Consider the following 18,444-nt stretch of genomic DNA (forward strand, 5'->3'; position numbering starts at 1 on the left):
CAGGGTTTGGCAAGCAGGGCTTTGGGGATGTGGACCTGCTTTGTTATCAGCATCTCTTTTCCCTGAGAGATCTCTCTTAGAGCCTGGCTCATCCCAGGGGGAGCTGGAACAGCACCAGGTTGCCCTGGCTGATGCCATTGTGCCTGCACCACTTCCAGCATTTGTGTCCACATCCTTTTTTTTTTTTTGCAGAGCTGTATGTTGTGCTGTAGGTTGCTTTTGATTTTGTGCTAATCGTGGTGCTGCTGCTCCAGGGATATCAGCAGGAGAGAGTCACTGAGGATTTCAGCTTTGTGCATTAAAATGCTCCTGCCAAAATGAGTGTTGACTTAAGAAATCTTCAGATTCCACTTAGAATTTTCTGCTGGCTCTCCAGCTTTATATGTAACTGAAACTCAAGAAGATCAAATATCAAGAGTGTTTTTTAAAAAACGACTGGCCAACACTTTTGAATGGCACATCACAGGGAAATAGAAATATCTTTGTTAAACTTCACCATTTTCATAATAGTTGGGCCATTCTTAAGTGTAACAAGAGAAACCTGGAGAATCTGATACCTGTGCCTGGTAACTATTTACCAATATTTAAAGGCAGGGTAGGAGAAGAATCAAGTGGTCAGTAGCACTCTTAGACTTTTTGAAAGGCATTGCCTTAATTTTCTGTTACTGGAATGTTTTTTTCCATCCAAAATGAAAATACCTATTGTTTTGTTAGCATTAAAAGATTACTTACAAAGAGCTACAAAAGGAAAGCAGCCAGAGCTGCCATATTCCTGCCACTTTCTTGCGTCAGCAGAGTGGAGAATAAAAGAACTTTCCAAGTTACAGTGCTGCACTTGAAAAGGGAGAAAAGTCTGCGGTGACTTTTATCTGTGTGTTCAGCAGATCAGATGGCAAACTCACCCCCAGAGCCGAGCAGGGGAGCAGCTCCTGCCTTTCTCTGGAGCCCCAGTGTGTGAAACAGCACCAGGTACGACATCAAAAGGCCCAAATAAAAGTGTAAAGTTTGGGGTTTTTCAAAACACCTGTCTAATTAGCTCAGCTCGGTGTTTGCCAGCTCTAGCTCTGACTTTCTCACAGTTGTGTGCTCAGCAGAAGTGGCTTTTTCATCTCAGAGATTTGGGTAAGAGGTTAAACCTACAAACACTGTCACCAAACCTGACCCGTCGGCTCCTCGGTGCAAACCTATCCCATTTCCTCACAGCATCAATCACCCCATTGTGCCCAGCTAGGAAAGGTGAGGTGGAGCTGTTTGCCAGCTTTTTCTAGAGGCACAAGATCATTTTAATTGAATGTTATTATCAGCCAGTCCTTGTGGTTTGACATGGATTCAAAGTGAAGCTGCTCATCCGCTCAGAGAATGCGTAGGCACGAATGGAATAACCTCAGCGAGTCTTCAGATGCCTCCATCCTCAGGGAAATTGGTTTGATTTGCCCTTCAGTGGAAATTTTGTGTACTGTTGGCAGCCAAAATAGCTCTGGAGTCCAGAAGGAGGAGAAAGTCTATTCTGTGTCTTGTGCTCTGCTTCTTTTCCCACTAAAATTTCTACAGTGAATATTTTCTGTTTGTACACTTCGTTGCCTTCCAGCCCAAGGAATTTGCCTCTGTGTGTTCATACAGCACATGTGTGTGTATAAGATGGAAAACTAGATAAAAATATACTTAATTCTTTGAGCCTGTTGCATGTGGATATGCATTTCATGTCCATCCTCCATCCTGCACTGGAGAGTGGGGTGCCTTTCCTGGGAGCAGTTCATTGTTGCTGATTCTTGCACCATCAAGTCTTGATTCACTGATGAACAGGATCTGAGACAGTAAATATTTATTTGTTGACCCTTGAAAATATGCATGAGGAAGACTGAGGGCTTGAGGCTTATGGAGAAGACTGTGAACCTCAAGACTGAAGCTTTTTCTCAAGTTTTTCTATGCAGGCATCTGTAGTTTTGTATCTTTGGCCTCTTCAGGAATCCTGACTGATTTATAGGACAAAGAGAGTTCACCTGTTTTCTTCTTCAGGGGTCTGTCTGTGAAATTTATTCTCAGGAAACTGAAATAAGTTGCCTACAGGATAAAATTTAGGACTTTAAATGAATTTCTTGGCAGCATCTCCCCAAAACTGCCAGATCACAGAGGAGTGGAGGAGCAGTAAAGCAGGGATGAGTCAAGCACAACCAAAACCTTACTACTCTGAGTAAGAAGGAGGACACAACCACTTTTTAACTTCTTCTGTTTCTAAAACTGTCTCTGCTTATTTTTAGTTTAAGCCTTCACCACAATGAAGTCAATAACTTCAATTAAATCAACTGTTTTAATAATTATGAAACCAAATTCTTCACCACTGATGGGCCTTCATGTACAAATCTAATTCCTGATACAACTCAAAGAGTGACCTGCAGTGGTGTTGGAACTGCTTCACCAGCCTGGACAACCAACTGTGGGACCCAAATTTGTATTTCCAATGTTGAATTTGTCTCCTGTGTTTAGCACCTCCAGAAAATAAATCATCAGTGAAAACCCCAGATTGCCAATTATGAAGAGTTCATTAAGATTTGCTGAAGTTCAAAGCAAAAACACCAGTTCCTCACAGGTCAGGGCAGCTCTTCTAATGGTTCCTGCTTTGCCTCCAGCAGCAGCTCATCCCCAGAACCTGTTTATTTTTCTGCCAGGGCTGTTGGCAGGTGAATAGAGTCACATCAGATCACCTCACTTGTATTTTATGCTGGAAACCCATGCCCTGGATATGGCATTTTCCTGGCCCAGCGTGGCATGAGATCATGGATTTCAAACCAGGCCATGTTGGCCGTAGAAGACAAAACATTCAATGCCCTGTTCACTTCCCTCTTGAGATTTGCCAGGAAGTCCCAGTTCAGTCTTGCCCTGGGGTTTGCTGTCTCTCAGTTCAGAGCATCCCAAAGGAACAAAGCCTGGTGTGGGGAGGAAGGAGAGCATCTCTCATTGTGTCCTGAAAACAGATCAGATCATTTCTAATACAAAAAGGAGTGGATGCAAGTTCTTCTAGAACGAGATCAGGGGAAAACAAACCAGTCCCTTTTCTAGGGAAATGATTAGTTAGGACATGGCAGCACTAAAACTCCATGCAGATATCCTGTGGCTTAGGAAAACACATCATTTGTGCACAGACTCACATTAAGGTTGGAAAAAACCTCTGAGATCACTGAGTCCATCCAGGCTCCTGAGAGTCCCTGTCTCAGCAGCACAACATTTTCATTTCAATGGAAGGTTGTGCTATCTCTCTTTTCAACCAAAACTGTTGAAAATATGTCAAACCCTGAAGTGCTGTAATGTTTTCCTTTCCATTTTTCCACATGAGTGCGAAGGGACTGCCATGAGCCCCCACCTGTGGCACCATGGACCTCCTTGGCTTTTTCATTCCCACCTTTCCACAGCAGGATCTCACCTGGAGGAGACCCAGGAAGAAGATGTGCTCACTCAGGGAGGGATGATGCCCACAAGGAGTGTCCAACCCCCTGCACCCACAGCAGAGCCCTGGGTGCTCTCCCTGCTCTGCTTTCTGCCAGCTTTGTTATGTAAGAAAGGGTAAAAGTACAAACAAGAACACTGAACATGAAAAGTGAGTTTGTTTGCTTACTGAGAAGGCTGGCAGGGGCAGAATGGAACTGTATAAATAAAAATTCAGGCTGACAAATGTTAGGTACCTGCAGGAACACCTGCAGCACTGAACCAGGCCAGACTCTGCAGGCAGCTGGGAGGAGAAATGCAGGGTGGGTATTGACACTCTCTGCTCCAGAAAACAACTTGATGTGCTGTATTTAAATTCCCCTTGCTTTTGTTTCTACTGTCAATATCATCCATGTCCTTTCCAGTTTTGCACTTGTAATTCAGCGAGGTAGAGCAGCAATTACTGAAGACTATTTAACAATTTGGGTATTATCAGTGGATTTTAATTGCCTGCCTGGAAACACCTCTGACCACAGCCGTGCTCTGAACTCCAAGGAGGGACTCCTACCTCATGTATTGTTTTCTTCCTAATCATACATCACTTTTACTCAATGTTTGTGTCTATTCAGAACCATTGTATGGAAATGTGTGTTTGCAAATGAAGCTGGGCGTTGCTGAGCACTCATTTGTGTTTCTAACTCAGCCTTGTGGAGGGTGTGAAGAGCTGATGTCCCTTCTCCATCTCAGCACAGCCCAAGCTCATTTGTGTTTCCTTATCAGATCCTGAACTAGACTGAGCTTTATGAACTTAACCAGTACTGGAATTCTCAGATCTTTCACGTTGTGCCATATTTCTTCTTGTTTTTCCTGCAGTTTTTGTCTCAGTTGTGATAAGGGGAAGGTTTTGGGACGCATGAAGTAACTGTGCAGTTTAAATGAGAGAACTTAATGTGGAGCTGCACAAATGAGAAACTCATGGTGCTTCAGAACCTGATCTGTTTTCTGTTATTTTTAGTCCTGTTGCATTTAAAAAAATGTTGTCCATATAGAATGTTTTGAACTATTTACATATATATTTTTAAAAGCTTTGTGTGCCTTTTGGGGGTATCTCAGCTGCCCTGTCAGGACCCTGTGGGTGTTCCTGAGAAGGAGAAGCAGGGGGATATCTTGGGGATGCCTGTTAGGGTCACAAGTACCTCAGCAGGACTTGTGCTGGGTGGGACTGAGCTCCTCTCTGCCCGTGCATTTTCATGTAAGGCTTTTCTGCCACAGCAGAAAGATCTTCACACTGAAACAGCAGAGTTCCAGCTCAAAACTGGGTTGTAACAGTCTTAACAAAAAAAAAAAAAAAAACCCACAAAAACAAACAAACAAACCAAGCCCAAAAGCTCTCAATGGAAATCAATCTGCTTTGTCACATCTGTGATAAGAGCTCTTGACACCCCACTAGAAGTGTATCTGAGGCACAGCAATAGCTTTGCTGAGTGTTTTTCCTCTCTTATCCTCTTCCTAGCTTGCCTGTGTATAAATTGCACTTTATTCTTACCTCTGCTGGAGAAGCTATAAGCACCAAAAAATGCAGCATGGGCTTGAATGTTTAAATAATTGCTTTTAAGGGAAACAAACCCAATAAATTTAAACTAGACAAATTCTGATTTTTTTAAATCGATGATTCCAGTTCAGCTATGAAGAATACAGCAGAGTTAAAGAAATACAGTGGTGAGGACTCCCAGGAATGAGTTATGCAGGAATTAGAGTAAAATGTTTTGTATAAAAAGCTATCAGAAATATTTAAATAGGTCATGGAGCCGACATTGTTCTTTGCTGTGTGTGTATGTGTCTGTCTATCTGAAATATTCTGCACTACTTTTGTAGAGCTCTAAAATGGACGGAAAAACTTCTGAAGAAACTGAAATAGATCTTCCCCATGTCTAATTTGGAAAAAAAAAAAAAAAAAGAACTTAAAGGATTTTAGAAATGTTTAGAAACATTGGCATTATGACAGCAAGACTCTCTGTCATAACGTCATATGATTAACTAGATCAGAAACATTCTGGGATGTTCTGATCAGTTATGTTAATGCCTCTTTTAAAAAGTATAAAGCTAATGCTCTATAAAATAGATACTTGAAAAACAGTTTTGGTTTTCCTCAGGCTACTGAGATTAGAGTTTCATAATCTGTTTGACCAGCTGCAGAGGACGTTCTGTTTCGTTTTTTCTTTTTAAGTAAATGAGCTTCATCTCAACATGATTAAAAAGTTTAAAAAAAAGAATCAGCCTTCAAAAATACTCTGTTTTCACTCATACTTTTAAATAGGAGCAACTGCATTGTCATGTCTTGTTGCAAATGTAATTGGGTTGGAGGTCATTAAAGACTTTGAATAAAAGAATTTCCAAGTTTCCAAGTGTGCATCCTCCCCTGTCAAGAATCGCCCCATTTTTGGCTTCCAGACATAATTTTAGCAGATATTACTTTGCTGCCTCTCACATCTCACATGTGTTGAGTCAAGCTCGCTCTTGTTCAGTTCAAAAAGCAGTGGTTTGCCTTGCAAGTTAATTTTGTTGATTAAGGTTACTTTGAAAGGTAAAAAGGCATTATTAGATTTCTTTGTGTGTGCCTGTGTGCAAGAAAATGTGTGTTATTTTATGTAATGGGAGAATTGCAGCAATACTGAGCACTTGATTGCACAAAATAAATAGCTTTTCTTTCATTCCTACTGGGAATCAGATTGGCCTATTGATTAGAAATATTTCATATTTCTGTTTTAAAAGAGCATAACAAAATAAGAAGCTTTGTAAGGCTTGCTAGAAAAGTTTATATTTCCAGGTCTTTGTGTATCCCTGAGGAGCAATGCATTTTAAAGAGACATTTGTAGAGCACCAAGGGTCTGCTGGAGCCCCTGGGCTGGCTCCAGGTGTGAAGTATCTGAACACCCACTTAAAGTGGCAGTTTGGTGATAAACCTGGTTGGGAATGAAGCCCCGGGCAGCAGAAGATTGCCCCGTTCAGCCAGTGATTGATAAATCTGCTTTATCACCACTCAGGCCTTCTCCAAGTCATTGCAGGAAATTCTGCCCCAACCCCTGATGGTTGTTTTTTGCAGAACTGTTGTTAAGGGTTCAGCAAGCAGCAGAACCAGGTGTTTTTCTGGTTAATTTGTGTTCACTATAGCAGTTTTTCAGTAGCACGGTGTTGACACGACGTTTTAGACGTTCTTGCGACAGAGCATCAAAAATTCAAAAAGTTGCCTGAAAACGTTGAAGCTGACATCAGGTCTTCACAGGAAACCTGCTCAGAGAATGGCAGACTCCTTGCTGTTGCCTTTGATTGCAAAGTGTTTAATAAAAAGCAAATTAGGAAATGAAAATTGTCTCGCGGATCAATCAGGCACAGCGGTTCCGCCTGCTCAGCATTATCTGTCAGACATGAACCTGATGGGGAGTGTTGTATTTTGGATAATAGTCTCAAAATCAGACTGAAAGGTTGACTGAAAAAATACCTGATGTATTTTGTGTGTGCTCTGAGGCTGATAACAAACTCTGCAGTTCAAGTTTTAATAACTTGGGGGGAGCTAAGAAACTTCAAAAGCTTCGTGATAAATGTCTTTGACAAAGCGTCAGCTGAACATTAGGCAGAATCTTGGTAAATCCTCTCATAAGTGGTTTAAAATGGAGTTCTGAACTTTTCCTTTATAAGTTTATGCTTAAGATGTCATGGTATCTTTGGGTTTAAAAGATTCATTTTATCTGGTAAATGTGCACCGCTGGTGTTTCTGCCTAAACCTGGGCAAGTGCAAGGGGGAAACAGTTCAGGGCTTTTCTCCTTTTGGCATCCTCTGCTCTGCTCTTGACCATGACACTCCTGCAGGCTGAGGAGAAGGGGAAGCAGTGTTAAAGCAAACTGCAAAATACTCCAGGGAAATATTGCAGTAAATCGTCCAGCTGTCAGGCTTTTGATTGACTTCATCACAGGAGCCCCAAAGTGTGCTGGTCATAGACAAAGCAGTGCTTGGACATGGCAAGTGCTTGTTGGGTTTTGTGGCCCGTTGAGAAAAGCAGATGAAAGCCAGTTTATTACAGCCTTTGAACCTTGCCTCCCTTTCCCTCCTGTCACCTGAGCCACTAAAACAAAGCAAAAACAATTCCCTCCTTGGCTCCCCCTGACAAAAATGCCCGACTTTACAATTTATGCTGCTGTTTTCTTTGAACTGTTATCTCTGCAGGACCTTATGGCATCCTTTGCCTTTCAAAAGAATTGAGTTTATAATGTCCTGCAGTGAAGCCCTGACTCAGCAAAATGCTTAAGCCCCTGCCTAATTTTATGTCTACAAATAGCCCTGCTGGTGCCATCATGCTATTTTAGGGATGTATCTTAGAATTGTGGAGTTTTGAAAAGATTTGGATTGGAAGAGAACTTAAAGCCCATCTCATCCACCCCTGCCATGGCAGGGACACCTTCCCCTGTCCCAGGCTGCTCCAAGCCCTGTCCAGCCTGGCCTTGGGCACTGCCAGGGATGCAGGGGCAGCCACAGCTGCTCTGGGCACCTGTGCCAGGGCCTGCCCACCCTCACAGGGAAGAATTCCTTCTAATAGACCTAATTTTTGCAGGAAAGTTATTTTAAAATTTTGGTCAGCTCAACCGGGTATGTAAAGAAAATGCTGAAAACATTCAGCAAAATATCTTACAGGAGCAAAGCAGGAAAGGATAGGCATATTGAGAATCCTGACAGTGCTCAGGTGATCTGCAAAAGCCACCAGATGAAGTCTGATGTGGAATGATGATCCCAACTTTATAATGTACTGCCAGTCAGTCTCTTGCCTGTGAATTGTCAAAAATGAAAATAGCTTATATTAGAGCCTGCCACACTGCAAAGTGTTTGCATGTATTTTTCTTTTATGTTAAATGACCTACTTTAATTTTTTTTCCCCTACTGCTGGAGAGACTTGATGCTGTTCCTAGAGTCAAATTATTCCTTTTCTTCCTGAACCTACCTACCTTTCTTTCTTTCTTTCTTTCTTTCTTTCTTTCTTTCTTTCTTTCTTTCTTTCTTTCTTTCTTTCTTTCTTTCTTTCTTTCTTTCTTTCTTTCTTTCTTTCTTTCTTTCTTTCTTTCTTTCTTTCTTTCTTTCTTTCTTTCTTTCTTTCTTTCTTTCTTTCTTTCTTTCTTTCTTTCTTTCTTTCTTTCTTTCTTTCTTTCTTTCTTTCTTTCTTTCTCTCTTTCTTTCTCTCTTTCTCTCTCTCTTTCTCTCTTTCTTTCTCTCTTTCTTTCTCTCTCTCTTTCTCTCTTTCTCTCTTTCTCTCTTTCTCTCTTTCTCTCTTTCTCTCTTTCTCTCTCTCTCTCTCTCTCTCTCTCTCTCTCTCTCTCTTTCTCTCTTTCTCTCTTTCTCTCTTTCTCTCTTTCTCTCTTTCTCTCTCTCTCTCTCTCTCTCTCTCTCTTTCTCTCTTTCTCTCTTTTTGCTTCTTTTCTTTTTGCTTTTTCTTTTTTTGTTTCTGTTTCTTTATTTCTTCCCACAGCCCTCAAGGGCAGGATTTGTTAGGTTTCCCAGGGGCATCTCATGCTGGTAAATCTCTGAAGCCATAGCCTGGTGCTGCCTGACTGGTGGGGATGGGCAAAGGCCCCAGCTTGGAGAATTTTTTAAGTTCTCCATTCCCATTTTGAAATGTCAGCAAAGTGAGCCAAACTTCCCAATGTGCCCTGGTGTATGTGGGAGCTCATGTTATTCATGCTGAATTCTGTGCCTTTGGAAATTACACCTTTTATCTGATTCCTGACCAAGGAAACCTTTTTTTTTTCTTTTTTTGTTTTTCATAATGGCAGCAGAAAATGAGCAAACAACTCTTGTAGGGACACATTTACAAAGGTATTACCAATTTGCATTTTCATTCCGTGTTGTAATTCATGTTCACTCTTCATGAAATAGTGTTTAGTGGTTGAAATTAAATATTAGGCATGAAGAATCATGACAGATTTGCTGTCAGTGCATAGTAGAACACTGTGAGGAGCAGCCTTTGCAGGTTTTCCCCTTTCTCCCACTCATCCAAAGCTGTTCCCAGCTTCACCAGATCCTGAAGTTGGACTGATGGTAACAGGCTGGGAGGTCAGTGAAAGTAAAATAGGAAAGAGAGATGTCAAATATCGCTCAAGGCATTTTAATTTCTGTTCCTCAGGAGCAATAAAGCCTAAATTTTCTGTACAGTCATAATAGCAATTGTAATGTACCTGTAGGATAGAGAAATACTTCGTGTTATTGAACACCATGACTGTTTTCTGTGTAAAATAAGAGATTTTCTTTTCTCTTGCATCAATGTTGGCCTCTACATATAGGTTGTAGAAAACCTTGTTTGCAAAAACAAAGCCATTGTTTTAACAGAAACAGCAGAAATTTTGCCTTTCATATTGAATCAGTAGCATAATGAGTGGTGGAGCAATAGTTCAACATCAAAGGAGACTTTTGGGATATATTGTGTGTTGCAACAACAGCAAAAAAGTTCCCACCAGAAAGGAATTTTGCCATATGTGAGCAGCAAACATATGTATTAGGTTAAAACCAGAAGATTTCCTTTGCTTTGCACCAAAACCAAGAGAGAACTCCAAGTACAGAGGTTTTTTTTTTTGTTTGCAGAGTCATGGGCAGGAGCTCAGTGAAAACCCAAAAAGCTCTGAGGATGCCCCAACAATTTGGCTCAAACATAATTATTTCACTTTTAGAACACCCTTGTTTTGCTCAGACTCATGGCATTGCATCAATGGTCTTCCCAGATATATTTGCCCAATTTATTTGTAGTAGTAATGAACCCAGCTAAATCTATTCATCTCCATGAAATGTTTTAGCAAAATTAATGATTGTTTTTAATAATCTGGATGGGATTCTTGGCTGCTTCCTTTGGATAGAGTTGTATTTGACTCTAAATTGTGAGACCACTGTAAAGAAGTTTTTGCCCAGACAGCCAATAATTCTGGCTTCATGGAGAGATAAAGATTTTGAAAATCAAACGTTTTAATGACAAAATTTTTAATCATCTCCATGTGTATTTCTGGAAGAAAATTCTCTTTAATTTTTATTAACATTCACATGGGACTTTTTTTTTTCCCTCAAAGTTCCAGAGATTTTCTTCTCATGAACGAGGAGAGAAAACACATCAATGGATGTAAATTGAATTTAGAAGGCACTTAAAGAGAGGCCTGTATTCAGAATTATTGTTGGCACATGTTTTGAGGATGTAAAGTGGAAGCCTTCTTCTGTGAGCATTAGTAAGGAGATAATTAAGACTACAGTAGGTAATTAGAGTAGCTTTTATTACTGCATCTTTCATTAACTAATTATATTAATTTGGTAACATTTGAAAAATTCTTTGAAGATGAAAAGTGCTAACTCTCACTACCTTTAGTGGTAGCTTTTCTCTGCACTGGTCATAAATTTCCAGGGCTTTTCTTGATACAGATGCACATCCATATATGCAGAGTTGCTAATAAAAATTACATATTTCTAATAAAAAAGACTGACATTATCTTGCATAATCTGATCAGGATGAGCTGTTTTCTCCTGTTTTCTGTTTCAAAGTGAAAATACATTGATACTTAATTTTTTTTAGGAATTTTTCCCTTTTTTTGAAAGTGTCACTTATTTATTCAACCCTCAGAGCAGAGAGATAAATGCTTGTTGATCCATGACTTCCCATTGATGAAATGGGATCAGGAATCAAGCCTTGTCTGCTCTCAGGAACATACAAAAAATAGGAAATTATTTCAGGTTAAAGAAAGAAAACATATCACATTGGTAAACAGTTGAAATCAATACACAGAAATTCAGAATTCTAATTGTCTCTGTTTATGTAGTTCTTCAGAACTGAACTTTCTTTCAGATAATCCAACACTTTTGAAAAATCCCCTGTGGTTAAAGTATCATCAAATCAGTTTTCATATATTGGAGACCAAATCCTTCCTACATTCCTGTACCATGCTTGTTCCTGGGATTCTTCAAACTCTCACCAGCTTTTAGTTGATTTAGACCAAGCCTGTAACTAAGACCAAAAATTAATTCCTGCCTTGACAAGGGATTTTGGAATGCTGGCACTGCACCTTTTTGTCTCTTTAGGGCTCCTTGTCAAAACTCTGTGCTTGACAAGTTGGGGTTTTTTTTTTAAATCACCTTTTTTCCCAGCCTCAGTCTGCCCCTGGGTATCCCACAGAATTCCTCTGATCCTGTGCATCCTCCCAGCTTTCCTGGAGCCACAGCCCAGCTCCACGGGCAGCAAACCCATGTGCTGCTCCCTTGGGGCTGAAATAAACTGCATTTGGGGCTGAAATAACCTCAATTTTGGCTGAAATAAACTGCATTTGGGGCTGAAATAAACTGCATTTAGGGCTAAAATAAACTGCATTTGGGGCTAAATAAACTGCATTTGGGGCTGAAATAACCTCAATTTTGGCTGAAATAAACTGCATTTGGGGCTGAAATAACCTCAATTTTGGCTGAAATAAACTGCATTTGGGGCTGAAATAAACTCCATTTTGGGCTGAAATAAACTCAATTTGGGTAAGAAATAAACTCCATTTCGGTCAGAAATGAACTCCATTTTGGGCTGAAATAAATTCCATTTTGGGCTGAAATAAATTCCATTTTGGGCTGAAATAAACTCTATTTTGAGCTGAAATAAACTCCATTTTGGTCAGAAATAAACTCAATTTTGGGCTAAAATAAACTTCATTTGGGGCTGAAATAACCTCAATTTGGGCTGAAATAACCTCAATTTTGGGCTGAAATAAATTGCATTTGGGGCTGAAATAACCTCGATTTGGGGCTGAAATAATCTCAATTTTGGGCTGAAATAAACTCCCATTAAACATTTTGCTGGAGATAATCCATCCCCAGGGGGATAATAGGGGGAATAAAAGGTGCCTACCCAGAAATGGAGCTCAGAGGTTCCTTTCTCCTTCCCCATCATGGCTCTGGGTCCCAGGGGCTGGGGTGGGCTCATGCACAAACTCCAGGTCCCAAAATCTGCCCGAATATTCCAGCGGCGCCGTCCCAAAGCCGTCACTTCTCCCTTCCCTCCTTCCCCTGCCTCTCAATGCTGTGTGAGACCCAAACAATGTGATTTTATTTTAGGATCCTTTCCATTTTTAGAAATAAATCAAATGAGTTTTCCCTTTCTCTGGCTGTAATTCACCCACATTGTTGCATTGGAGCTTATTATCTCATTTACATTTTTAAGAGCTTTTCAAAGTGTAGGATATCTGGGCTGGAAAGCAAAACATTGGATTTCTTTGTTCTCTGGCCAACACAAAGCACTTCCAAGGTCAGGTATGGTGTAGACATTCAACAGCAAACATGTTTACATGGCATTTGAAAGCCCGTTTAACTGAAAAAAAAAAAAAATATTGTCTTTATAAGAGTGATGCAAGTCAGCTTAGCACAGCTGAGGGATGGGAATTCATCCGAACCTGGAAAAATTTAACTAAATAAGTTAAGTTTTGTTTTCTGTACAGAGGGAAAAAAAGCCTCTGACGCTTCAAAATTGGCCTGGATTTTTGGTTTTAATCCCTTTTTCTTCATCTTGGCAGTTGTTAATCATAGGCTCTGCTGCTCTTTGGGCAAAATGTGACACTTTGAAGCAGAATTAAAATTGCATTTCTAAACAAAACAAAGCATTGTTTAATTTTATAAGAGATGTTCTGGGGTGTACCTGGGGTAAATCCTCTGCTGTTTTTTTAAGAGTGTTCTACATGGCAAAAGCTTCCCTGTCTGGTTCAGAGATCTGAGTTCTGGTAGCTTCAGGAATTGCCATCAGCATCAGGTTCTGGCCACTGCATGTGAGGCTTTTTGACTACTGAGAGAATTTCAGTGTGATCTTCAAAAAGGTGCATTATTCATGACATCTCTCACGATCCCTCCTAGAAAATTAAAATCACGGGCAACAAACTTGCATACTTCTAATTGCTATTTTCAGAGTTAATCACCTGCAGGAATACACAGCAACCATGAGATTTTGATGTTGCTTTTCCATTTTGGCACGGCTTTGAGCGAGTGCTGAACTTTTGGTTTTACTTTTTTTGCCATTGTGCTGATAAAATACCTGGAGTACTCAAATGAACATTAATTACTCCTGGAATTTATGCAGCACAGGAATAGTCCAAAAAGGGTCCCTTAAAGGTATTTGTGATTGATCCAAGGAATTAACTGAGTTGGTTTTTTTGCCATGCCAATACAAAACCTGCCAACAGCCAGTTATGATGTGATTGGAAAAATCTGGGAGTTCATACAGTAAATTCTGGTTTGGACAAATGGTGAATGGATAACTGGAGGAGTTGTTAGTTTGCTGTACATACATGCTATAGTAAAAAAATCTTCTATCTAAATTTAAATTTAAGACATTTTCTGCTCTCCTAATGAAATAAAACATGTATGCTCCGTGCTGGCAAACACTATCTAGAGTAGGTGAACCTAACAAAGGCTGTGTTATCTGAATCTCCCAAATTAAATGACTTTCAGATGCATTGCAAGCCCTCAGATTTAAAGGAACCTCTCGTTTTAACCTCTGCAGAAGAAGTTTGTTGTAAATAAGAGATGTAAAAGTGGAGAAGGGAAGGAAGGAAGGAGCAGGGCACCAGTTCTCTTTGCCACCACAGGGTTGTTGTTCTGTGCAGGAGCAGTTTGAGATCCAATTTTGTACCCAGGACCTGCAGATGGGGGTGATAGAAATCTGTTTTCTGGCACAAACACATAAATAAGGACTCACATGTATTTAAACATTTAAATGCTATCTCTTGGCCAGCTTCAAAGCCCTGTGAAAGGGTCAAACTTGCTCTTGAGCACAAGGGAAGGATGAGTGATGGTGATGAGGTTTCTTCCCTCCTTATTTTTCACCATTTGGGCTGGAAAAGCTGACCCTGAAAGAGCAGGAGAAGATGGGTCATACTTTGTAGTTTATCCAAAATGTGCTCCAGGAATGTTCCTGAGAGTCATCCTGGGCTGGTTATGAATGGACACTTGGGGTTATGGCAGGATTTTTGTCTAATTAATTGGGTTTTTGGTGATCTTCCTGGTATGTGGAATGACCCTGCTCCTTATTGCATATCTGCACTGCTCATTTTAGCTTTTATGTTTGTTTGTGTTTTACCTCACAAGATAGATGTACAAAAAGCAAACAAAAAGCCTGCATTTCACATATAATTCCCACATATATTTCATTATATTAATGCAAATTCCTGGTACTGCAAGACTTGTTGAGTATTGAAGACGAGTTATGTATTCAAAGCCTGGATTTCAACATTTCTCAGAAGCTCTGATAGCATAAAAGTCCCTGGGCAGATTTGAAGTTCATGCTTGGGTCTGGTTACAATTTTTGGCATCAGAACATGTAACAGTCTTACAGCTATAAGACTTTAAAGTTAATGCCTGGCATCACTTCAAAACAGCATTCAAGATCTATCATAAGTAGTCCTCTTATCTTATCTCAATAGCAATTTGATCCTGTAAATTATTGGAGAGTGCAGGATTTCGGTGCTGTGGAAAAGAGCAAGGCATTTTTGCTGTTAAATCTTTGCACCAAAAGGACTTTTAATGATCCTGAGTTGTGCACAGGTACCCTGGGCTGCTGGAAGCAAACATGAACCATATGGCAGGTCCTGGAAAACTCCCTGAGTCCATGGGGTTGTTGGCCTGTCCTCTCAAGGGAAAGGCAGGGGCAGCAGGGGAGGTTTAGGTTGGATATCAAGAAAAATTTCTTCACTGAAAGTATGGTCAAGATCTGGAGCTGCTCAGGGAAGTGGTGGAGTCACCATTCCTGAAGTGTTCCAAAAACCAGTGAGCGAGGCATTTCGTGATACGATTTAGTGACCATTGTAGGGTTGGTCAGAGGTCTGACTCAATGATCTTCTCCAGCCTTGATGATTCTGTAATTCCAGGGTGCTCTGCAGAAGGCCTCTGTGCAGCTCAGCTGTTTTAAAAACAGCACTGGAGGCTCCTTCAGTGGCATTTGCAGCTCGAGCCCCTTCCCGGGCGCAGCCCCGTGCTGCTTTTCTGATGGGTATCAATGCCCCAGTTTCCTGCCATACAAAAGATAACTCAAAATATTCCCTTTCTGCAGCCACAGCCGCCTCTGTGTTGGTGTCAATCCCCCATCCACATTGTGCACTTTGCTTGGAGTCAGCACTTGCAGTTAACAATGCCTTTATTCAAGCTGACAACATCGCTAAGCTTTTAGTAAATGTGTAAGTAAATGTTAAGCGTGTATTCAAACATCCAACAATGAGGAGGAAACTTTCAAAACAAACAAAAAAAAAATCTTTGAAACTTTGTATTGTTTGTTTGGTGTGTATCTGTTAGAAATAACACAGACTATCAGTTCCTTGGGGCACGCTGTTCCTTTGTTAAGCATGTAACAAAAAAGATCAAGGCTCTGAGTGACTGCTGGAATGAAAATAAATGTATAAGGAGAACAATCATGACAAAATAAATTTGTCCATGCATTTTATGAGCTTGGTTAAGGAGTGATTACTTCTGAACTAAATAAGGATGGGGTAGTTGTGGTGAAGTGACACGATCACATTATTCCTTTTATTTATTGCCATTTATATTTCATTTGTAGATCATGTGCTAGATTTGACTGCAGGGCAGGAGGGGAGCCCCTCATCTCGGCCAGCATCCCACTTCAGTAATATGGAATACATTTCCACTCCAAATTCCAGACATTGTTTTCCAGAGAGAGGATTATTCTGGCTTAAATAAAAAAAACTCTTGGTACACTGCAAAACTGCTCCTAAGAAGCTCAGGTTGTGCAGATAGGATGACAACAAAAACCTGGGACATTTGCAAATGCAAATGATGCAATATTTCCATTTGCCTTCCAACCTTTGAGAGTATTTCTTACTTAAAATTTCCTATTCTTACTTAAAAATTTCCTGGTTTTAGGATGGATGGTCTATAAGAAGATATAAAAATAATGTATTTTTAGGATGAATAGCCTCTAATAAGACAAGACTTTTAAGATGTAACTACTCTTGCTCAGTCAATGCTCCCACCTGTGCAAAGGAACTTTTAGGATGGATGTTCTATAAGAAGATATAAAAATAATATGTTTTTAGGATGAGTAGCCTCTAATAAGACAAGACTTTTAAGATGTAACTACTCTTGTTCAGTCAATGCTCCCACCTGTGCAAAGGAACTTTCCTGAGTGGCCAGAGTGGCTCTGTCATGCCCCAGCACCGATTCCAGCTGGACTCACAGTGCTCCATGTCCTTCCCCAGCTGGTTGAAGACGTGACCTGGAAGTTTTGCTGCCATCCCAAGTTTCTGACGTGTGTTTTGCCTCCCTTGCTGTTGTTCCAGGCCTTGCAGGACGAGGTGGAGAATTACCGTGGGCAGGTTTACGATGCGCAGAGGAGGCTCCAGCGCAACGAGCTGAAGGCCCAGGAGCAGGTACAACTACTGGGTGCTGTCCTCACCCCCTGAGCAAGGAGGTGCAATGGTTAAAAACAATCCCCTCCTTCAAAGCAAAAGCACATATTTTCCTGCAAAATTCTCAGCTAGCTTGCTTTTCTGTTTTGTTGGTAATAAAAGAGAATTAAACTGTCTGAACCCTTCAGGCAAATACTTATCTGCTGCTCTCTATTGCAAGTTGGTATTTCAGCTATTCTAGCTGTTAAATGATGCATTTATTTTGAACTGACTGTTTGCAACTGACTGTAGAGTTTTTAATAAAGGTTTCTGAGACTATTCGAACCTGTTCTTTAATGGTTTGTATGAAGAGAAGTAAAATTGGACAATAACAGCTAAAAATAATCTTTAGTCCTGATCTTCTGCATTCATTGTCCAAACATGTCTGTAAACAGTTTCAGATGATGAATAGTGCTAAATTTTTTCTGGACACTTACAGTGAAGTCAGAGATTATTTAGTGTGCTTTGAGCAAAATAGAGTGTGGTGTTTACAGGCAGTGTTGGAATAGAAAGGCAACGATCTGCATTCAAACCAGATTAAATTGAAATATTCAGGAGAATATGCAGGTGATGAATGGCTGAATCAGATAGGAATTTCTGTATTCCTAATACAAATAAGGTTTTGAAGCATTTGAGAACTTTATTTGGTGCTGAGTAAACAGTATCAACAGCATATGTCCTACATAAAGCATTTCTAACTCTATACCTGAAGGAATAATCAGTTGGGGTGGGTATAGGAGATTAATAATCGTGAATTTCAAATATTTTTTCCTCAGTTTTGTCATCCTACCGGCACATGGGAGTTCTCTGTCACCCTTGGTGTTTAATTGATGTATTTCCTCTCTGTTCCTTCTGTCCCCCCTCTGCCTCCCAGTCCCAGATGCTGGGCCAGGCTCATCCTGAGCTGCAGTGCCTGCAGCACTGGAGAGTTTGGTGCACTGAGAGCTGGCCTACAAGCATTGCATTTTGGCTTCAGAGTCTCCTGGAAAAGAAGGAGGAAAATCAGCTCTTTAAAGCATGGTTGTCCCTCCCAGGGAGTAGCACTGACTGCATGCTGTGAGGGATGTCCTTTTCCAATTTTTTTCTTTTTTTATGTTTTTTTTTTAGTCTCTGCCATTTTGCTTTTTATTTTCTGACCTGTTTTGAGACAGATCCAGAAGAATAAATTAAAAGTGACTCATGAAATACAGAGGTAGAAGGCTGCACATGCAGATTCACAGGGTGCCTTCAAGGTTTCCTCCTACATGAGCATCTGCTCCAAACCAACCTACAGAACTCTCCTGTCCAGACTTCATTAATGCAGGACGAGTTCAGATGGTAACATCCTGTTCCCCAGTATAATGGAACAGGAATGTTTTTTAAATCACACTGTGCTGTCCATCTTTGAGCTGGATGTGCTGGCAGATTTGGTAGAGCTCATATCCAAGTTCCTCAAGGGTCTTGTCTCTGCCTTTCATCCATTGGGACTTTCTGAAGCAGCTGGAGCCACTGAAGCTGCTTTGGTTTGGGTGGCTTCAGTCTATTTTGCAGACAAACAGTTTGGAAGTTGTTACTTGTCTCCTCTGTGACTGGTTAATTCATTAGTTC

At 40.6% G+C, this 18,444-nt stretch overlaps 1 protein-coding gene across 1 annotated transcript in view; it reads left to right on the forward strand.

Moving 5' to 3' along the window:
* The window catches only part of CEP112 (centrosomal protein 112), a 193,969-nt gene that overhangs the window by 129,719 nt on the left and 45,806 nt on the right, over positions 1–18,444 (forward strand). Inside the window, exon 24 of the mRNA XM_054516852.1 lies at positions 16,750–16,839. Within this exon, the coding sequence (XP_054372827.1) occupies positions 16,750–16,839 (90 nt within the window). The remainder of the gene's footprint in view (positions 1–16,749; positions 16,840–18,444) is intronic.

This window comes from Molothrus ater, chromosome 19, assembly GCF_012460135.2.
Source record: "Molothrus ater isolate BHLD 08-10-18 breed brown headed cowbird chromosome 19, BPBGC_Mater_1.1, whole genome shotgun sequence".
Taxonomy (NCBI): domain Eukaryota; kingdom Metazoa; phylum Chordata; class Aves; order Passeriformes; family Icteridae; genus Molothrus; species Molothrus ater.